The following is a 23,456-nucleotide window of genomic DNA, read 5'->3' on the forward strand; positions in this document are numbered from 1 at the left end:
TACTTCCTTGGATGTGCATAGACTTATTTGTTTTCCATTAACAGGAACAGAACATACCAGATAAAATAAGTAGTTCAATAATTTCTGCATCTCCCAGATAGGCAGCAGCATGTAAAGGGGTCCTTTTCTCATTATCCTGTGGTAAGAGGGGGGAAAAAAGGTTTTATTTAAAATAAAAAAAAAGTTTGGTTTAGCATTTTGTATGTTATGAAAAAACACTGCATAGAAGTTCATCTTTCAAATATTGTACATGATATATATAAAAAATCTATAATTACTCTAAAATCAGTCAAACTTACTAAGACAAACATGCTTCTCCCTAAGGAGCTCTTAACACCCACATAGCCAACCACCATTTTCCTGACACACACAGGATGCCCATCACATCTTCAGATTAACCCACCAGTTCTAAATCACCAGTCACTCATCTCCAGAGACAAGAACTCGAGTCTGTCCCACACAGTTAAACCACTGTGTTATTGTCATATGCAACGATTAGTGAGAAACGTTTTCTTTGTGAAGTTTAAAGCAATTTCAGAAGTTATTATTTTAATAGAAAATAGAAAAGAACCTACAGATTTTAAGGGCAAAAATAGTGGAATCCAATTTCAACTGTTTCAATTGCTGTTAATAAGTAAAGAGAAGACAGAGGTGAAATTTCTTTTGCAAAAAACCCACTCTGCAAGGAACACCCAGTACTTTTAATTAGTTCAAGCTGATCTAAGGTCCTTCTGAAGGTACCAGTAAGAGATCTTATTTATTCATGCACAATATATAACAATGAAGTTGCTCTTTTGAAAGATAAACACAAAATATCTCGTAACTCTTTCAGGATCAGTGCTAATTTCTCTGCACCAGTTTATAGCTTAATCAGAAAAATAAGATCACATCACAGTGAGTGATAAAAATGAACAAGAACCAACTAGTTTGCTCTCTGAGGGAAAGCTGGTGAGAAATCAGAAAAGAGACAGATAATCAGTCAGCACCCTGGTTCTGGCCTAAGCTCTGCTTAGATCCTTTTAGTAGAGTTTCAAACACACTGGGGGTGAGGGATCAAGATAATATGCAGCAAGAAATTTTAAGTGGCAAGACATTTCTATTAATTCTGCTGTTGTGTCACGACTATGATAAAATTAACACACATTTTCTATTGACATTTTATTGTGAAAAGCAATCTTCTCCCTTGCTAGAATAACCTTATCTAGTGAACCCTGACTTGACACCTAGCATCAGGTAAGAATAAAATTAGAGTTCATGGTAGGAAAGATGTTAGAGCAAAACTGGAGCTGAGACCCAAGAAGTTCTTCTGAAACATAAAAGGCAACTTCAGAATTCAGAGCATTCAAACCACCCCCTCTACAAAAACATCACCACACACACAACTCCTTGCCCCAAACAACCCACTCCCTGCCTAGTCCCTGCTCAGAAAAAGTTAAAGCTACACAGTTCACCATATTAGCAATGTTTCCTAACAAAATATCTGAATTACATGCAAGAAATTCCAAATTGAGCAGTGCAAACCTGACACTGATGCACCCTAAGGAATCAATGCTACACTTATCACTAACACCACATAGTACCTCACCAATTTCTTGCCAGGGTGTTTCAAATGCAGCTTACACATCGAGGATAAAAAAAGATAGGCCCCTGGCACTAAGGACTTGCTATCTTGAAAAAAAAAACTTTAAAAAAAGGAGAAAAACCAAACACCACCCCCCAAAAAACCCAATCAAACAAAAAAGACAAAAAACCCCAAAATGCAAACAAACAAACAAATAAAACCAAAAGAAAAACTCCCCACAAAACAAAAAACAAACAAGAAAAAAGGAAAGGAAAAATACCAGAAGCACAAAGGAAAAAGAAAAGCAATACAAATATTAAACTTGCTTCCCCAGCTGAAAGAAAGTAAAGACCAGCCAGTAATGAAAATCTGGTTTTATTCCTCCAGTATGGAAAACAGAGCTCCTATAGGTAGCTGGCATTGGAGTCTTTTTGATAATGCTAAAAAGCCTATAAACTAGAGATTAGGGAACTCATGAGAATGAGTATGATAGTATACTGCCTGCAATTTCATCAGAGAGTTAGAGAAACTAAGATGGGCCATGAGCACATCCTTCTGTAGAGACAGCATTTACATAGGAACATGAGAAAAACTGCATTCCCCACTCAGTGGGCAAAACTCATTATTATAAAAATGTTCATCACACTTGTGTTGTTGACGACTTTGTTTTCTTTTGTGGTTTTTTAACATCTCAGTGACAGAAGTCATACCAGTAACCAATGTGACAGAATGAATCAGAAATCTTCCAATAAAACAGTGGACAGAATGGAAGGGTTTATCTAGAACTACACTCATCACCAAGCCACAAATACATTTTCCTGAAACATCCATGGTCCAAACTCCTGATGAATTTCAGACATACTTCCCAAAAAAACCCAACCTCTATTAGTGAATACTCATCCTGAAATTGTCAAGTTACAAACATAAAAGCAGCTTAAACACAAGCAACATTTCCACTCCACCACTCCAAGCTGTGAGTTTCCAGCCACACAAATATTTCAGTTTTGCTGCTCTTAAGCTGACAGACTGAAAGCACTCAAAGCCCAGCTCCCAGTTCTGCAGCAGGGAGCACAAACTGGGAGCATACCTAGGCAGGAGGTTGGACATGTCCCTGCTCCCTGCAGCACCAGGGCAGCACTGCTGGGACACTCAGGGCTTGTCACATTCTGGGTCAGCTCCAGAGATCGGAATTTCAACAATCCCAAGCCCCAGGGTATCTACCGACCACAAATATTCCACACGCTGAGGCTGCTTTGACAGGAACCCTGGCCTTTCCTTCCCCTCTAGTTTCACAGCTGGCATTTTTTTGATGCTTCCAAACACTTTTTAAAAAATGTAATATCTCTGTGCAAAAGGTTTTTTGTTTAGTATTTAAAACCCTGGTTTTCAGAACCTGTCAAAAAAAGCAGAAATGCTGCATTCAGCAACCTCTCATGATGCTGTTTTTACTTCCACTAAAGGAAAATTCTCATTTTGCTCCATCTGAAGACTTACATTTAACGAATGAATTTTAATAAATGAAATCTGAATAAAATTAAAGCAAATTCTGTATTTTAAATGCTACTAAAGTATTTCTGAACAAATCCACTACATTTTATTCAAACAAGTAATTATTTGATGAACAAATTTCATCTGCAAATACAAATTGCTGCATATAAAGGGCTTCTTTAAATAACACTAAGAAAGCTTTCAGCCCTAACAAGGAATTTTGGAAGCCAACGTGTTGCACCACTGGTGTTGTCACACTAATATAAATACTGGACCTAATATTCTTCCTTTAATTTCATAAATTTAAATGACACTAAAAGAAAAACTTCTCTAGAGAAGGGATTTTGTTCATAATAGTCACTGTTACACAGAATGTAAAATCTAATACTGATGATACTATTTAATTCCAAGTATTGCAGTGTTGCAGCAGTATTTACAACACAGAAAAGCAAGTGTTGTGGCACTTTCATTTTCCAGTTCAAATATCTGCATGGCAAACTGGACTATTACAACTCTAAATCAGCTAATGTAATGGTAGTAAGGACACAGATCACACTGATTGTATTAAGCAGGTTTTACATAGTTGAAAGAGAACTTTTACCTTTTTAAAACTTGTTTCCCGTGTAAACAACAAAGGAGTTTATATTCCCAATGAGAAACTCTCAAGTTAAAGTCCAGATATTGGTCAGTACTGTCATTAAACTAAAAAGCAATAAAAGGGTTCAGATCTTAAGGAATCAGTTTTCAGAATGGTACTTCTGCATCACAAAAGCCCCAGCATCACATCTATATGTGCCTTTGCATTATGTGAAAAATATATAATCCTGCCATTCCCAGTAATTCCATTTATTGAGTTTCCCAATAATTTCATCAACACAGAAGTTTGTATAAAATGGCAATATGAGAAATGCATAGGAGAAGGCCCTTTGACCCTGCCAAAACCAAATTTGGAATAAAGTGACATTGACACTGTGAGCTTCTTCATAAACTTCAACCTAGAACAATGGTAATGCCACTTTTGTTTCTTTTAACCTAAACTAGAAGCTTTAATTGCTTCATTGCTTATTTTATGGATCAAAACTTCTACAAAGGACAAATCTATGTTAATTTAAAGATGCAGGTTTCAAACCTACCTCTTTTTAAAGTATTCTTTGAGTAAGTGTCCTTTGAGATAAAACAATTTATTCCTGGTTTGGGCTCTATCTCAGTAATTGATTTAGAGTAACCTCACACAACTACAGTGAGTTTTAAGGAGCTAGATGCCTTTAAGGCAAATCTCTTATCCCATGCATATCCAACAAGACTGCCATAACCAATCTATGAGTCTCCCAAGAGTACATTAGAATATAACTTCAATTTGCCCTTCAAGCAGTTCAACATCTACTGATCTGGAATCTTTGAATTAAAACATTTTCTGAAATAGCCTGAATGCAACCTCCCCCTTCATAAAAACTCCTCTTTAGCTATCTGCTCTTCAAAACCAAATTCTGCAAAAACACTTTAATATACTCTCATTATTTTATGATCACAGTTACAAAATATCTTTTAATAGGTGTTTTGTGCTGTATCACTTGTCATCTGTCTGCTTCTAGTGCCATCTGTTCCTGGCAGAAATCAACCCTAAATACACAATCACAAATCTCGAACAAGTTTCAATTCCAGCATAGTGTGCAGTAGCTTTAACAAACATTCCTTTTAAATGAAACTGGGTTTAAATATAACTCTTAAGTGTATTATTCAGTTAGCTTAGAGAGACAGGACTTTTCAACCAGGGTGATGTATAACTCCTGACTTCATGGAAAATGTCAAAGAAATTATTACAAAGTATTTCCAATTTTTTGATAGTGTCCAGTATCACAGTGTGAAGTCCCAGTGCTACTCTTGGGAGTCATTAAAACAACAAATTTTAGTTACAAATTTTGCTACAGTTTTTAGAATAATCATTTTCTCAGGTGGAATAACCATCTACTCTGACTAAATTTTTTGTTCCTGTATTTAAAAAAAAAAAAAAAAGACACATAAATATTTGGCCTTTACATTCCAACTTTAAACTTCTTAGAAGTTTACTTTAGGTACTTGATTCCAGAAATGAGGACTAATTCTTCAGAAGTATGTTCAATCCCAACTGTGTCCTAGAAACACATAGCTAGCATTAGAAAATTACTGAATTGAAACTAGAAGAGAAAGATCAAGTACTAGACTTTCAAAACTTGTAAATACATGAGAAATTAATACTGTATCCCTACCCGACATTAACTGTAACTCATCTGCTATTTCTTTGGATTTTTTTTAATATTTTTAAGTCAATTCTCAGAACTTTGCATTGCCAAAAATCAACCAATTTCCAACTAATTATGCTTGAAATAATTTTTGGAAGCAGACCTCCATTTTCTCCCCCATATTTCAAAATTAAGATGCACATCCAATATAGAGAGAGAGCTAATGTAACAAACACTAATGGTCTCCTGCATGCTTAAAAAATGAAGAAAGCATGACAGTAACCACAAAACCGATACATGTTACATGGCTAAACACAAAGTATCCTTTGAAGCCACACAATAGATACATTTTAGTTGAAATTATTAGATTTGGCATGCTGACTGCATTAATTTCTTGAACTAATTTTCATGCTCCTATTTGTATGAACATTTGTACTGCGTTTGCAAGAAACATTTTAGCAAGCCCAGTATTGAACTTTCACTAGTAAGACCTTATCACTACTCATTTAATTTCAGGACATGTCCTCTTCATCCCAGCTGTTAGGAGGGCAGAACAAATCTAGAACTCCAAAAAATCACAAAAAAAAATAGGAGGAATTTTTGCCCTTTTGCTCATTAAGACAGAGTGACCATTGATGAGAGAGACTTCATCTTATAGGAGAAAAGAAGTGGTTTTAGCAACAAGGATCACATCAGCCATAATCTGCCAAACCCCACTGTTGCTGCTAGGTAAGGTCTTCAGTACCAGTTTAACAGTGCATGCTCTTTACTTGTTTCTGGCTGATACTAATGAAAATGATAATAGTAACAACAACAATAATAAAAACTGGCGCACCACAGAATAAACCACAAAAGCTTTTACTCATGACTACCATTTGTGGCATTGTGAGTTAGTGGAGGCCTTAAAAAAAATGGATAGCAGCTGCAGGTAACATTAAAAAATAAAAGATACATCAGAAGAGAACTAAAAAAGTAGCCTGGAAAAATGTCATCACAGCACCATTTTATGACAAACCAAGAGTTTACCTGAACATAAGTCGTTCTAAACACCTGTGTTCCTCAAAAGCACAGACTCACAGTTTTCTAAATTGTCACAAGGAACAATAATAAAATATAAAATCCCATTGTAAGGTATTTTTTAGTAAATCTACACTGACCCACAAAACAACCATGAAACACCATACTTGTAGCATGATAGAAGAAATTACTACTAGCTATATAATTGCAAGGGAGATACTAACTTTCCACTCCAAAATCTGATTTTCCAAACATCAAAATCCCTCAGCAACTGCAAATGGTCAGATTTTGCATATGGGCATATTTCAGAAACAAGACAAAAGTTTAACTTGAGTCTGGGTGAAGAGGACAAGCAAAATGGGGGAAACCCATGCAGAGTGGCTTTAAAAACTACAGCAATGAAAAAGTCTGATCTACTCTGATTTCAATACTTATGACATTTATAATTGGCTAAGAAATTTGGCTATAAAAACTATCAAGATATATTCACATTTCCACCATGAAAAATTAATGAATTTAACAACACAGTGAACCTTGGTCTAGAAACCTCCTTCTCCTGGACAATAAGTTATGTGTCATGGTAAAAACCTAAGAGAGGGAAAAAAAGTATCATTTATGCCAAATTGGAGTTTTAGAGTCTACAAAAACAATGACCAACAGACCAACTTTAATGCATTTCATAACCAAACAACTGTCTTTTCCTTTTTTGACTATTGAAACATCCCAGGCAATCAAATTTCTTTCCTAACATGAAACCTGGGGAATATTTAAAGTTTTACAGGAAAAAGTCAAACATTTGAGTTTTTCCTTTAGCTAGAGAAGAGCAGAATGACATTATCTCTTTGCACACCATTCCACATTGCATGCACACAAATGAGAATCCCCACCAAGAAGGAGGCAGGAAAGAATTCACATTGCATGGCTTTGCTGTACAGACATACTTGGCAGCTCCTTGTTTAGCATGATGCCTCTTGTCATTTCAAAATTTTTTGTGACTGAATTTAGGCTCAAGTTCACAGAACAGCACTAAAATCCCTGGAAGATAATTTACTTCCCATTCAGCTAATGATTCTAGACAAATAATAAACGAAAAACTGATAAAAATCTCTACCTTACTGAACCACTGCAAACAATTCATGCACAATATAAAAACATATAAACAAAAAGCACATTGAAGGTTTGGTTCACTTCTAAAATGCTTGAACACTAAAAGCAATCTTAATCTTAAAATTATGTTTGCACAGAAAAAACATAATTTCATATCTATAAGACAGCCCATTTGTATCTCTTTAGTATTTTTAAATCACATTGGAAAATACCTTTTATAAAAATTGTACAAAAAATATCAAGAGTCATGTGAGCAAATATCAGATGCCAAAACTACTCTTCTCTAAAAGACAATCTAGTCTTTGACTTTGGCACAAAGCACAACAACTTGACAGGAAGAGGACAGGAGAAAATTTGCTGGCTTAACTTTTATTGAATTTCAAACTTTAATGTCTATAGAAACTCAGTGAAGTGAGATTTTAAACGTAAGTTGATACTACACTACCAAAAAAGATTGGTAAAAAAGGAACCTAAAGTTCAGAACAATTCATGTTGTTAAATACCACCATTCCAGGCATCTTTCATTAAATGAGTTAACTTCAAATGCTGTCTTACATGACAAAAATCAGGTACAAAACACCATTCAAGTGTAATTGTTTGAAGCCCTGTTCCTCTTATAGGAGTGGCCCCAAAAGAAAGTGAGTCACACTTAGAGCACGGAACAGCAATTAAGCTTCAAACTTCATCTAAGATTATGATTGCTGGATCTTACAGCCAGCTAATGTCTCATTCAGAACATGAGAGTAAAAAAATCTCATTTAAATATATACAGTTAAAAACCCAAACAAGTTATTTTGATGTGGTGAAGATTTTTGAAAAGTGAGATTCAGTACTTGAGCACTCCTTGTTCACACATGAGAACAGGAGTGCTTGAGGCGTTCTGGTACACATTGCATCTTTATTTGTCTCAACTAAAGAGGTCCACAGCAAGAAGACTTTTTGACTTGCTGTCAAGTATTTCAAGTATGTCAAGAAGCAGATTTTGAAACAACTAAACATCTCTGTATTTTTCCACTTCCAAGTAATTCAGCTGAAAACCATTTATCTTCAATTATTCTTTCTTGAAAGTACTGAGTCAGAGTGTTTTTTGGAAATACTCATCTTCTCATACTCTTTAACCTTGATGTTCCATGCAGATTTTGTAATATTGCCATCATAATTCTGCTGGTCAGGTTTTAGAACTTGTGTAGGGAACAAGTACAGCTTGTAAGAAAAGCTAAACCCAGGTTGTTACATGCTTCTACATTTTTACATGCTTTGTAGATATAACAAAATTTTTCACAACACATAAATGTTTCTGCCGGAATTAGAAATGCCAGGATTTCTTGTGAGCAAACTCAGGCATTCATTTGGATATTGGAAAGGACCTGAATAACTAAGCAGGTTTTGCAAGCTGCTGCTCCCTTTCACAGAAAAGTTCCAACATCAAGGACTGGTCCTATTTATCACTAATAAAGGTTACTGAATTCTTGCCCAATACATAGAACGAATAAAGAGCTATTCTGTACCCTTTGGTAAGAGCAACTTGATCTCACTGTGCAGCTGAGGCATTTTGGATGTACTTCCCTTCCTTTAATTCAGGAATATAAATAAAAGCATCTTTTAGGGCCAAGACAATTTGTTGGCATGCTAGATCCCTGTGGAGGAGAGAGCAAAAAAAGTTCACTAAAATTAAAAAAATACTCATCCATTAACCTATACAGAATTCAGAACTCCGTTATACTAAAAAAAAAAAACCACACAAATCCCCAACCACCAAAAAAAACCAACAACCTCAAAAAAAAAACCAACCACCACAAAATCCCCCACACCAATAACATATCATTGAAAATACCTGCCCTTGCCTTTATGCTTCACAAATGCCAGTTATATGATTTGCAAACATTTACCTGGTAGGTATGGCAGAAGAAAACCCCAGCTTTTAAACAGAATGGAGTTGCTGGTAAGAAAAATGATAAATAATTCTGAAACTATTTCGGGAAAAAAAAAAAAAAAAAAGGCAGCAATATGAGAAAACAATGGATTTTCCATAATGAGAGTACAGTGCTGTGGAGCACATTATGTAACCCAGCCTGTGCTCACAGAGTGGGCTGGAACAGGGGCACTGCCTCGTCTTACAGTGTCATCATCTGTAATGTTTGAGGACACAAATAAGAAAATATGCCAAGAGTGAAATCAGTACAACACAGGCTCTGTTTATGCTCCAGTGAAAGATCACACACCACACTAGGTAAGGTATGCACATCTCCACCACAGTTTAAATCCAGCACATTACGTTCGGGCCACTGACACTTTTGTTCAGAAAAGCTGGGGTTTCTGCCCTTTTCACTGCAAAGGCAAGTGCTCAAATGACAAGCACCGATGGAAAACAGATATTTGTCCCACTAACTGCATTGTCTTGCTGACAGGAAAATTTGTGCTTTTCAGACTGTATGTTTAACGTTAGCACCTCTTCTTGGAGCAAGCCAAAACATTTTCCTAGTGTGTGTTAAGCTTCATGAAGTAAGGTCATGTAGTTGGAATATGTAAAGCCCTCCTTTTAAGAGACCTTTGCACCATTCTGAACTCCAAACAGCATACAACACAATCTATGCTAATTCAAAGGCTAACTGTTAGGCAAGAAAAATCCTGCAGAACACATCTATTCTGAAAAACACAAGTAAAATGAGAGCAAAAAAACTTCCACTCAACAATGGAAAATGAGAATTGCCTACACTGATCACAGAATAAACCCAACACAAAGCCTCTGACAGTGAGGATAAGAACTCATCTAAACCTGCTGGTTATCTTAGGATCAAAGTATCTTATGTGCACTATTTCATAGGCTAAGTGGACACAGGAAAAGCTTACAAGATAACTGTCATTATAGGAAAAGCTTGCAACAACTAAGGCAAGATATGAGCACTCCTTTGAGACAGCAAGTCAGCATCATGTAATTTATTTATAAGTTACCATAATTACATATATACATATGTATATAACTAGTATTTAACACAAATTCAAACAGAAATTAAATTAATGATCAGGAAGGATGATAATAATAATAATGTAGGACTTCAAAAGATTGGAAAGAGAAAGAATTCCACTTGTTTTGGAAACAGAGAGGTACAGGCTGATACCATAGGCCTGAGGAAATACCCCCTCCAACTTCATAATCAAGACATTGTATCTGAAATTTTGGAGCATGCTCTTCAGCAAGAAGTCATAGTAAAGGACCTTCAGTTCCTTTGTCCTGATACCTGACACCAGTATGAGCTTTTTCAGGTCCTACTGACAATAGGCAAGAGTCCTCCTCCTTGGGTATTTATGGGTCAGCTCTCCCTATATCATGTAGCAAACAAATGAGAAACACTTTCTTTTCACTGTTTTGGATGTGTATCCATCCTTTATTAAAGAAAATTTAAGGATCTTAAAAGATGCATCTACCTCATGTAGAGCTTGTGTACAAGGGCCAATCTGGACAAAGGAAATTATGTTTACTGATTGGATATCCCACAGTAAGATAGCTTCAACAACTTGCATAGTGGAGAAAATTGTCTTGCTCAAAGGGATGCTACATATGCATAAAGGGTTTTCATCCAGAAAATGACTACAAATAATCAGTAAATTCAAGTCCTATCTTGCTTTTCCCAGCAATGCCCTCTTTAAGGGCTGTGTCTATGTGGGAAGCTAATGCACATTAAGACTATTGGACTTTTTTCTTCTCTCTGCTCTTTCAGTGGTGATGTTCTGTTCTAAAATACCAATTCTTTTTGCATGTCAGGCACAGCAACTGCCAGGAATAACTCCAGTAAGCTCTAACTATTCAAGACCTTGCCTCCAGCTTGTTTTGTAAAAGCAGCAAAAAATGCATAACTTCAACTCTGCTTTGAAGGTTAGAATCTTAAGCAATAATCACTAAAAGTAAAAAGGCAAATTAGACATGATCTACCAAATCATCATCACTAAGAATCATGTAGGAGACTCAAACACAAAACCCTTGAAACTTTAAAAACTCTTCAAACTTTTAAATTTGAAGTAGTTATTCAAGGCTCTCTACACCAATGAGAATTTTTCAATGTTAAAGAAATCACAGTGACTGAAACAAAAGCTGTCTGTCAAATTCCCAATTACTGCAGAAGAAATTCAGTGTTTGGCCAATACTGTAAAGCACTGCCATGCAGACATCCAGGCTTGTTTGCCCAGTTTAGCAAGCAGTAAATCCACATTAGCATAGTACTGGGCAAGCTTACTAGGCCTGATGAGAAGGAGGAGATGTTTGCCTGAGTAGCACACTAATATTAACTCATACTGAAGTCTCTAAAGAATAATTCTCATTTCCTGTTAAGGCAGCAGCATGCCATGTAAGCACAGTGTACTTCTCAGTTCTACCCTTTGCAATGTAACTTCTCAAGAGCCACTGCCCATATGACATATGGGCACAGCACCAGCTGTACTGAGTACCAATTCACTGATATGGGTCAGATTATCCTGTAACTCTGCTCAAGGTTTGTTTGTACCACTCTAATATGAGTAATAACTTGATCCAGCTGAAAATCTCATTTGCAGAGGCTAAAGACAGTGCTATCAACACAAAGCATAAAACTTACTCTTCTCTGGACTAGCAAATTTCTCTCATTAAACTTTTCAATTCTGAAGGAAAATGCCTAATTATACAGATTTGTATTTAAAATATCTTGAATCTATTTCTATGCCAGAAGAGGAACTCAACGCCATTTGGACGGACTTTATATTGAGGCTGAAAAACATGATTCACTCTAAAACACTACAGAGGAACTAAGATATCTGATTAATCATTACAGATGACATGCTTGAAAAGCATCCTACACTAATGAACAGGAAATGCTCAACTTTAAAGCTAAGTTACAGTAAATAGCTTCTGTGTGAAGAATTTAAATAATTTTTGAGTAGCTGATGGATACTGTTTACAATATACAACTGGCAGCAAGTTTCCACTACACTTGGAAGAATTAGTCTCCAAAGTTCTCCATTTCTGGACTCAGTCAGGCTCAGATCAATGGATCAAACAACCTAATACTGAATCCTTTAGAAGTAGAAACAGCTTTTATATAGAGAGAGCTTCCCTACATTTCCTGCAGCTTCAGGCATAAGACATGAATATTCATGTATTTAACAAGGTACTTAATTCTTTACCAAAATAACTCCTGGACACTCCTGCATGGTAGTGCTGCACTCCATTTCCTCCTTTACAAACACCTCACTAAAAATTGATCAGGCTTAGTGACAAGGTGTTTCACAAGCTTTGTCTCTTGTTAATACAACACCACACACTTTGGCCTGTGCTATTCACAAAATAATTTTGTTCTTCTAAAAAAATTTGGTTCTTCTAAAACCAAATTCCTGGACTTTCTTACATGCAAGATACTTCAGCTCCACATTAAAAGCTGATGCATAGATGCAAGTTCTGAGCAGGCTGCTCCTGTTTGTTCAAGATCACAAATGCTCCCCTCAAAACCAGAATTCTTCACAGAATCTTCATTCAGATGTGAAGAAATTTCAATTAACTGAACACATTATAAAGTAAGAGTCTCATATGACTCATCATTTCATCAGGCTGGTCACACAGGAAATGGGGGGTCCTGATTGTGGTAAAAACACTTAGAAAGTTTAGTACAGAGAATATCTAGAAGCAGAAAGCAATACAGTAGTCTGAGAGTACTGTACATTGCACAAAAACCCAAACACAGGTTTAAGCAGAAAGAAACATCTTGCTCCCATTAGGAAGCTGTATTTTGTTAGAAGCATGTGGGCAAACAAATAGAAAAGATAAGAACTAGCATCAGTCTCTGGGGTTATACATTATAGTTTTCTCCCCCATACATTCAAAAAATATATTTACATATACTTTGCCCAAAATGAAAACATACCAAATTAAAGCCATTAACCATTATAATGTCTCTATCTAATTACAAAAGCTCTCAGTTCTTACTAGAGATCAGTTCTTAGTAAGAGCTAGGTATCATTATTGTTATTTAAATGGGTAATAAAAATTCCTCTATTAGAAGTTAGCAGTAGAAGGGTCTGAAGGCACACACAGCTTGTTTTGTGTTTTACATGCCCCCTGAGTTCACCTGTGCTTTGTGAAGTCTCACAGCCCCTCACTTGCCCAATATGAGATTTCTTGGTCCCTGCTGCAGCACCTGAAACTGGGTTCCAGGCAGAGGCTGCCAGGCAGCAGCTGCTGCCCTGAGTTTCTCAGCAGTGCATTTTACTGCAGGAATTCTCTTTATTAGTGTTTGTTTATACAGGAATGTTTTATTTCCTCTCCAGCATCCTGCAGCTATTTCAGAGGCCTGTTCTCACTGTCATTTCATTATATGCCTTCTGTTGTTAACATTAGGCAAGTGACCATTTTAAAAAAAATAAGCTCATATTTTATCTATAACTTGAATGCATTTACATTCAGGCATACACATGTATATGTTCCTTCAATATACAGTTCTTATTTGCAGGAAAACTGAGGAGGAATTACTGCTGCTCTAAGTTACAACATCTCCTATCTTCTCATCATATTAAGAAGTCTTTCAAACTCACAAATACCTTTAATTTTATCCCCCAAATCTGCTACACTCTAAATTGAAGCAAAAAGCATGTTACAAAGAATGTTCAACCAAGCAGAAACCTTTCTAGTGGAGAAAGAAATGGCTTCAAGGTTGAACAGATTTTTAAATAGATAAGTGATATGGGAAATTAGCAATCAATTTTAAAATAATTTTTCCTCTAGATTTGATGACTATAATGTGAAGATATAAATATTAGGATACACAGCAGCTATTAAAAAACACATTACAAAAATAGGAAACTAAATTTGTTCTTATTCTAATGATCTCTGAGGAAAAAAAGTGTTCTCGATATAGCAGAAAACATGCAAATATTTTTATGCACTTTATTACTACCTCAAAAGTTACTATTTTCACTAAATACTTCTTTGCTATGATTAGAGACTCGAGATATTATAACATTTTGGAGAGAAGGCATTAAATTCAAGTTTTATTTTAATAGGTCTAAACTGCATCCCTCCAAAATACTACAGCAGCTACACTTTCACAAAGTCAGTCTAGATGGTTCAAGTTACAATAATTACAGTGTCCAAGTTACAATAACTACAGTGTCTCTTTATTAAAAGCTTGCCTGCCTTTGGAAATTAGCAAAAGATCCAGTAAAAAAAACAGTGACTGACACTTTTAGAGAACAAAAATGCATAACTGATTGAAACCCCTAAGCAATGTCAACAACTAAGAAACCAAAAGTGTAAAAACTGACCGATTAAAATAGGAAATAAAAGTAAATAAATTGTGCTCTTCAGAATATTTTACAATTTTCTGGGCATCTTTTTAATTCCTCCCTAGCATTCAAATGAGCAAACCAGACATTATGTCTGTCCTGCCAAGGAATACAGTAAGATGCTGTCCACAGTAACAAATACTTTAGTGCAAGTTTTTGTTGCCAACTCCAGTTGCCAGTGAAAAAGTCCTTCCTGTAAATCATCTGATTTGCCTGCAGGAACCTGACAAAATAGTTACCAACACTGGGTGTGAGGCATGTCTGGAACAAATAGACTGGCTAGCAAACCCATCATCTCACCTCTTCAGAAACACAACTTGAAGAGTTAAAAAACTCTTCACAGTTCCTGCTTAGCTATTGCTACAATACACTCATTTTTAACCACCATTTACTCTCACCAGTTTAGGTCCAAAAACCAGAGGGCAGGTTTCCTGTGACTGCCAGAAGCTTTTTCCAGAACCAAGAGGTGCTGCAGCTGAACTGGTCTGGAAAATTATTTCCCTGCAAACATACTCTGAGTGCCCCAAATCACAAACCACTATGAACTCCTTTTCCTGATCAATAGTGTCAGCATTCCTGAAGTGGAAAGGAGGACTGCTAGGACATGCCTCTCTTCCCATTGCTTTTATCTGGCCCATACAAATCTCTGCAAAACTGTCAAGGTCTTCTCCCCTGTTCTCAAAACAATTTCCACTCCCTGTTAAAAATAGCATCTCTGAGTCGTGCTCTCACCAAAAGCACAGAAACATGGTGCTGTACATCAACCACCACTGTTTAAAGAGCATCACATATTAACCTGCTTTGAGAACTTCTTCCAGTTGTCCTAACCAGCAAATTCTTAAACTAACAGGGACTTTAAGTTCAAAGGCACTGATAACAAAAGGCATAGCTCAACCACTTTATGCATATCAATTAATGCAGAAAAGTTTCTAGAAGCACAGATAAGTCAAACTAAAGTGAATTTACATTTGTAGTCTGCATGTATACTTTTTATAAAAAACAAACAAATGAGAAAATCCACATTAGTAATTGGTAAAATAATTGGCTACAGAAAGATTGGGAACACAAAGATAAGAAAATACCTAATGATTAATTTTACCTCATTACCAATTACGACTTCTCATTCCTTTGTTTTCAAGCAAGTCCATAATATTTACTCATGTAGGGTTCTTTACACTGAGAAAACTTCAATGTAATAGCTGAATTAGAGAGCAACTACAATTTTGCACAGAACAACATATATTAGAATTCTTTTACTGTATGAAATAGGCACAGGATTCATTTGCATGATCAGAACATCAAACTTCATTAGATCTTGTAGAATGTTCCATACTACAGCCATGTAATTCAGGCTTTTCTGTTCTACACTGCACTCTCAAGTGTACAGAAAAACACCTGTTATTCCAGTAGTCCAAACAACAAGTATAAAGATGAAGCCAGGTGACCATACATCCATTTCCTATTTTTTCTATTTAACCTCTTTTAGGGCTTTGCTGACTATAACCATAATCTCAAAGAATCTTTCTTGCTATTTAAAGTGTACTGAAACTTTCATTATTCATTATTAAATTACTCAAATGATATATTTGAGACCCCCAATAATCTAATTCTCCCAGTACCCAGACCTGATGCTGTATAACAAATCCTAGACTTGTCACTAGACTGAAAAGCCAACTTTCTTCTTCTTTCACTATATACAGTGACCTGCAGAGTAGGATAACCTAATGCTGTGTCTTGTCCTAGAACAACATCCAGCAGCATTCTCCTACTATACAAAAAACACAAAGAAGAAGTTATGCAAACCCACATTTGGCAGGACTGGGAATGAAGCCCACATCTTGACTGGAACAGCTATCCATGGAGGCACCCTACCACCAGTCAGACAGAATTTTAGCCATCCTGTTTGTACCCAGCACTTTGGTGCTATAGGATCATAGCCCTTGCAGTCCCACCAACAAAACTTGGGATTTACGGGTAACCTTTCATTGCTATCTAATATAGGTGTGGGTTAGGGAGCGCAGACAAAAGATCATTTGGTTCCATGGTTTTGTTTTGTTTTTCCCATCTTCCCAAAATAGCAGCACAGGTGAATTTTTACTTTGTGGTTACTTACTATACAAAAAAGACATTAAATTAGGAGTCATGCTGGATCAATAATTCAGAATAGAAACCATACAGAGAACCCCGATTGCTACAGGGTGACAATGGCTGTAATGGTACAGTATGAGGAATTTCACTTCCCATTATTTCATTTTCTATTGGGAAAAAACCACCAAATCACACATAAAGCAGTTTTAGAACATTTCATAGTTTAAAATCTATTTTAATCTCACAAAGCACAATACAAAGTAAGATCCAGGTACTTAATTTTTAAGTAACTTATCACATATGTCAACATTACTATTTTATATAGCAACAGTGAGCACTTTTGAGCTCATTGTGAGAGATCTCTGTGATTTTGGGAATTCTCTAAAAAAAAAAAGCTTGTTTGGCTTTAGTATGAGAAGAGCAAGGGACACACTGACACCAGTTCCAGAGAGGATCAGATGTTTGTCCCCTCAGCTATGATCAAGTGCAATGGGGTTATAAAAAATGCATCTTGGGTTACCTGAAGTATCAATTTTCATGGCAAGAATTACTACCCTAATAGGTCTAGGAGGAGGAAAAATTGTTCTGATTTTGAACAATCGCTTCAGTAGTCAGATTTGCAACCTTTAAATAATTTTTGACACTGAGCTGGTATTCCCTTGAGAGAATTACATACTTAACTAATAGCTGAGATGAAATATTCCATTTCCATGATCTTTTAAACTAACCGTGCACCATACGAGTTTTGATTTCAAACAGAAATGGCCGAGTTTACAACAGTAACAGATCTCCAAAGCTTAAAAAAAAAGTTCTGAACCAATACTAATTTATAAATGCAATGCTGGAATCATTCAGTTAGCTAAAGCGAATTGCTGAAAAGTAGAATTCAAACCAGCCACACTAATCTAATCAGCAAGGGCAGGAAACGTTGAGGATCTCCATTAACTAACAGATATTAAATGTGTCCATTATCATGCAAGATTTTCCTTTCTGTCAAGTCTCAAAAGCTCAAGATGGTACCAAGAAATAATAATAACTTTTTAAACAAACACACACAGCATAGCAGAAGCCATGCTTGTAACAGAATCTCTATGCTGTCAGACATATGTGATGAATGTGATTTAAGCCTGATTTATGAAATAGGCAGCTACAGTTACTCAAGCTTTCTTGGGGAAAGATGAGTGAGAAGCAACCCCATCCCAGCTGGTTTGGTTTTTTTTTTCCATTAACTGGAGCCTCAGGAAAGTACACTTTCCAAACAATTTATTTGAACAAAGTTCCTATAAATCAGTTTTGTCTATAAAGAGCTGCACATTTCCAGCTTGCAGGGAGGGTAAGCCTTGTTGAACCCCAGTTAAGTAGCTAGGGATACACTCAATTTGTCCTTTCTTCACAAAAGATTACAAGAGCAGATGGAATACAATACATACTTCCTAAATCTAAACTGAGCCTGTGATTCAGGACGCTGGTGTGGCATGAACAGAAAGCAATCTTCTTCCTGAAAAAAGCCCATTTGCTATTTGTACATCATCTTACAGTCACAGCAACAATTCCCAATCTGTAAGACTTCGTAAAACCAAGAAGGTAAATTAAGCTAGATGAAACAGAAGGAAAAAATACCCACATTTCATCATAAAAAACCTTCCTAGATGAATGTCACTATCACAACAAAGATGTACAACAGCCCTATCTTCAGTTCACTTTTGGGCAAAATTAACTCATAGAACACTGCTGGGTCTCCAGTTACAGAGTCAGGCCCATGCACAGGGGAAGGGAGGATGGAAGGAATCTCAACTATTAGAATACAAACTGCAAAATAATTAGTTACTCTTGAGAGGGGGAAATGACTCTGCAGAGGCATTGAAGGGAGTGACTCTGGAATTCAAATAACTGTACTGAAATATTTGGATAGCAAAGTGGAAAAAAATCCAGTATATACACTGGTCTAATACAATCCACAGTGGTCAAAACAGTTTATCTCGATCCTTCTCTTTTTTAGGAACAAAAACAACTACCTCATTTTCTTCTCTTTTTCCCTCCTTCTGTCCACACCAATTTGTAACACATAACTCAGGGAGCAACTCTGGATCTAGGCTATGTAGAGATATATTACCTTCAGCCAAGGATGTTTTCAACAAAAAAACCCAAGGAAAGGAACAAAATGCACACAGACACACAGAAAAATGTATTAAGCAGTCTACTTCATTGTCTACCAGACAATGGGAGAATTTACTTGCTCCATTAGTCCCAACAAACAGCATTTAAGGGATAAATGTAAATTTAATATTAAATACTGTAGCAGGACTAGGAGTGCCATGATAATAAACAGTGGTCATGTGTGATAAGCATCTCCCTGTGCTGAAGAAGGTGGTTGTGAAAAAATGGCATATTTGTCCTGCGTGGACTCTAACCACACCTTGGGTGTTACTAGGCTAACACCTAGTGCACACATGTTCTATTAAAGAGAGATACATCCACAGAAAGGAATTAAAATTAAAAAAATTAGGACATAAAACATAGGAACCTCCAGATTTTGACTATTCTTCCTACAATAGAAGTACCTTGCAATCTGAAGTAATTCTCTTCAGCAAAAGACAGCAAAAAATATGAGCTTTCCTATTTATCAGTTGACTTCCTATCTTCCAATCTATTTGCAAGTGTTTGACAGAACTTGAGGAAGAACAAAAACCAATACCAAACCACTCCCACATACATACTGAAATACTGCAGAGGCTTTGGTAATATATAGTTAAAAAAAGCAGAAATATAGTAAACCTAACTTTGTTTACAAGCTCTATAGCTATGAATGCTAAACGTGACTTTAACACATGAATGAATACAAAGTAACAACACTAATTATCTTCCAGAAATAAAAATGGCAACAGGACCAGAGCATATAGATGCAGACATGGGAAGGATACAAAACTAATGCTCTCATAACTAAAAAGAATATTAAGTCTTTTGGTATAATCCATCATACAATCTTGCTTAAGGACATACAAAACTCCAGAAAGAGGATAAAAAGTCCAACCTTATCAAACAAAGTTTCAGATTTGACAAAAATTTTCTTTATATAGGGTCCTACTCAAGCTCTTCAAGACAACAGGAGGGCTCCCTTACACTGAGACTTTTCACACAGCATTTCTCAGCTGTAAATTATGCAGAATGCTTTTAAATGTCAAAAGAGACATACCAAACTAATATTTACTTTTGGTTTACATCTCCCTCGAAGAAAGTGTAAACAATCATTATGGTCTTAAATGGGCCCCTAGGTAGCTGCTGCATCTTAGCCTTTGCCCTTTAGCATCACTCTTGCTCTGAGGCATTTGGAGGAGAAACAGCCACACACATTCCTATGGCATAAGCCCTAAACAGTCTTTGTCAGTTTGCTGTAATAATCAAAGCAATTTCTAATCCATGTAAAGAGTTTATGCTATATTATCTTTCACAGTGTCAAACACGCATATTAGAATTTTAATAGAAATACAGTAACTGCATGCTGTTCGAATCTTGAATGTCACCCAGTGGAACAAACTTAGTACCATTTCAGTATAATTTTTATGTCTGCAATGCCTGAGTCTGCAGCACTGCAAAAATAAAAATCCTGTTTCTCATTCTTACTAATACAATCATTAGGCTTCCTAATCCACTATTAAATGTACCTACTGAAACCCCAGACTATGTTCTTATAATTGTCTCATGTATACTATATGCTATATTAAATTTAAAAACAATTCAAGTCTGCATAGCATCACACTCAACCAGTCTAGCTTTCTGTAAATTAGTCTGATGCAACTGTATAAACAAACTTTGCAGTTACCCAAGCACTGCAGAACTAACATTTACAAGGAATATAAAATTAGGTCTTTACTATTCACACAAATTTGCAAAGCTATACATCTGATTCCCGGTATTAAGTGTATGTATAGGCATTACTTAGACTAGAATATAAAATGTACAGCTCAAGAATTAGCAAAGTTTTCAAGAGATTAGTACAGCAGAAAGATGTAACAAACAAAATTAAAATACATTCAAAATTATAATATATTCAAAGATAGCTATATTTGATTTTACCTGAAAATTAACATCTTCTTTCTTAAATATTAGTGCTCGAACTTCATCAGGATCTCCATTAAATATAGCTTGAACCAATGGTGGCTAAAATGAAGAAAAAACACATCTTAAAATAAAACCCCATATTAGGTTTTAGTGATACACATACAGCTTTTTTTGAAACATAACAGAAACCCAAGGTAATGACAAAATACCCCATTCCAAGCAGTAAAACAAAGAAACCAGCACCAGTATTTAGAATCAAAGAAATTGCAAGTTTTAAAAACCTCAAACACACAGACATCCTCTAAGTCATTTAAATATATATGTGAAAGAAAAAAAAGGAGCTGAGAAGACTGGCTTATAACAGCTGAAAAGAGAACGCCTTAGAACAAAATTAGGGTTGTCATTACATGCTGCAAATTCTATACAGTATAAGCAAACAATCCCCTTTTACATTAGCAAGTGACTCAAGTTACTGGAAGTCTTTCACCTGTTTAGACAGAGTGGGAAAGTAAAGTGCATCAGATAAGTATGGTAACAAATTCACACTCACACACATCTATTCCTAAATATAGCACGATTTCTTAGTAAGTAAGAAAAGCTGCTGAGGTATGCTAGCAAGATTTAAGTCAGTCACTAGACAGAATAAAATAATTTAAAGAAATAAAAGCACAGTCCCCCCTATGCTGATCATTTTCAGAAAGTGCTAACTTGAATCTAACAGTTATACCAAGATTGTGACTTATGGTAATTTTTATTTTAGCTTAGAATTGCTCTTGTTTGATATAACTATATACTCTATCAGTTCTCAAAATAAACACAGCATACGATTATAATACAATGATCACATCAGCTTCTAAAGTGGTACTGCATAAATGTACTATTGAAGAGTGAGAAGTGGAGCAGGGAAAGCCCATTTACTTCAAATACACTTCCCCAAGCCTTCTAAAACCCCATTGCTATTACACAAGAATCAAGACCTGTTCTTGCTGCACCATAAATAAGGTTACATGAAATAGAAAGAACCCTTGCAAGCATAAATTCTACCACTAAATTTCAGCTTTTTCCATCTTTATTACATGCAGATTTTATCACCTTGTCTTGTTTCAACATTGCACATATTCATCCTTATCTTAGGAATCTAGCTATCGGTATCTAGACAGCATTATAAGCAGGAAATATGCCAACAAACAACATGCCTTACCAGCATGTTTCCAGAGGGCGATGGATGTACAGATACATTTTCCTGAGGTAAATTGGAAATAAATGTGGGAGAATCATCTTCTTCCTCCTCCTCCAAAACAACAATACAGACTCGACTCATTCGATCCGTTTGAGGAAGCAAAAGCAAACAAGAAAATGCCAGCAATGGTATTTTTGGAAGCACACTGCAGGTATCACAATAGTGACCATAGAGGAAACACTTTCACCTGTTTCACAGGCCCTCACCAACTTGTGAGTGCTACTGCTGGTGTCTTAGCATCTAGAAAGGGACATTCCAATCCCCCCCCACGCTTCATTTTCCAGACTTAAACACCATGAGATGTTCAAGACACTGCTGAAAAAAAAGTTGTTCTTTATAAAATAAAAAGTCCCTAAGCATTGAATACACAATAACAAAACCGTGGAACAGCTGATAAAAATATCCCAAGATCCAATTCCATTCGAACAGCACTCACTGTCGCACACAGCTGTCCTTTCAGAAGCAAATTTCTCTTTGTTAATGTCACAACTTCCACAGCGTCCTTCTACCCCCACAGTGAAGTCATTGTTGCAGAAGACACGACTCCGTCCTGCAGAGGACGGAACAAGGAACAATTGCCCCGAGAGAGACGGCCGCAGCTATTCCCACTCCTGCAAGGTCAGTTTAAATCAACCCTCACAGGCTTTCTGGTGACTGAAAATAAACGTGCCTCCCGATCATCCTGCCATTCTACAGCTTCCTTTCTCAATGTCAAAAACAGTCCGGACAGAAAAACACATCTCGGTTCAGCAGTTATTCAGGACCTGCTCGGAGGAAAAGAATTCTTTCCCATGCAAGAAAATAGCTGCAACGTGCAGCACGGCTGCAGCACATTTACATGCAATGAGTCAGACCACAGGGACAATGAACTCCTTGAATAGTATTGACGGCTGAATCCAGCAAAAGCAGCGCAGCCGGTGCTACTCCGTCAGGGACACGAGCAATGCGGAGCGTTCATTTCTCCTTCAGCAGGCAGTAGCTGTGGCTTCTCCATCAGGGAATGCGTAAGGCAGAAATACTGTCGAGGAGGAATGCTTCAGCAAAACAAGCTAGCTACTGCACACAAAAGCTCAAATTACTGCCTTAGAAGACTTCTGAAAAAGCAGTTCATCACTCAAGTGTTTCTTTTGATCACCATGTGAATGCAGTTCCCATGATAGTCTTCATTCAGATTGAGGGGGAGGAAAAAAAGGAAAAAAAAATCAGACTCTGTACATCTTCTCTGAGCCAACTTCTTTATCCGAACATCTGTCACTGCGCCAACCTGATTCTCCTCTTCAGTTAGAGCTTCTGCTTATCAGTTTTTTTCCTTGACAAATTAAATTATACAATCAGCAGATAGCCTTGTACAGCTCCCAGCCCAGCTCGGCTG

The 23,456-nt window shown here is 36.4% G+C and overlaps 1 protein-coding gene across 4 annotated transcripts in view; it reads right to left on the reverse strand.

Moving 5' to 3' along the window:
• Positions 1–23,456, reverse strand: part of ANKRD28 (ankyrin repeat domain 28) — a 120,259-nt gene that overhangs the window by 51,941 nt on the left and 44,862 nt on the right. For 2 of the 4 annotated variants that reach the window (XM_066555055.1, XM_066555049.1), the window contains exons 2-3: positions 20,860–20,943; positions 58–136 (exon numbers count right to left, since the gene is read on the reverse strand). In XM_066555055.1, the coding sequence (XP_066411152.1) occupies positions 58–136; positions 20,860–20,943 (163 nt within the window). Of the gene's footprint in view, positions 1–57; positions 137–20,859; positions 20,944–22,045; positions 23,239–23,456 lie in introns of those variants that run through there. The other 2 variants (XR_010784036.1, XM_066555041.1) reach the window with 2 other exon arrangements.

Source organism: Molothrus aeneus, chromosome 1, assembly GCF_037042795.1.
Source record: "Molothrus aeneus isolate 106 chromosome 1, BPBGC_Maene_1.0, whole genome shotgun sequence".
NCBI lineage: Eukaryota > Metazoa > Chordata > Aves > Passeriformes > Icteridae > Molothrus > Molothrus aeneus.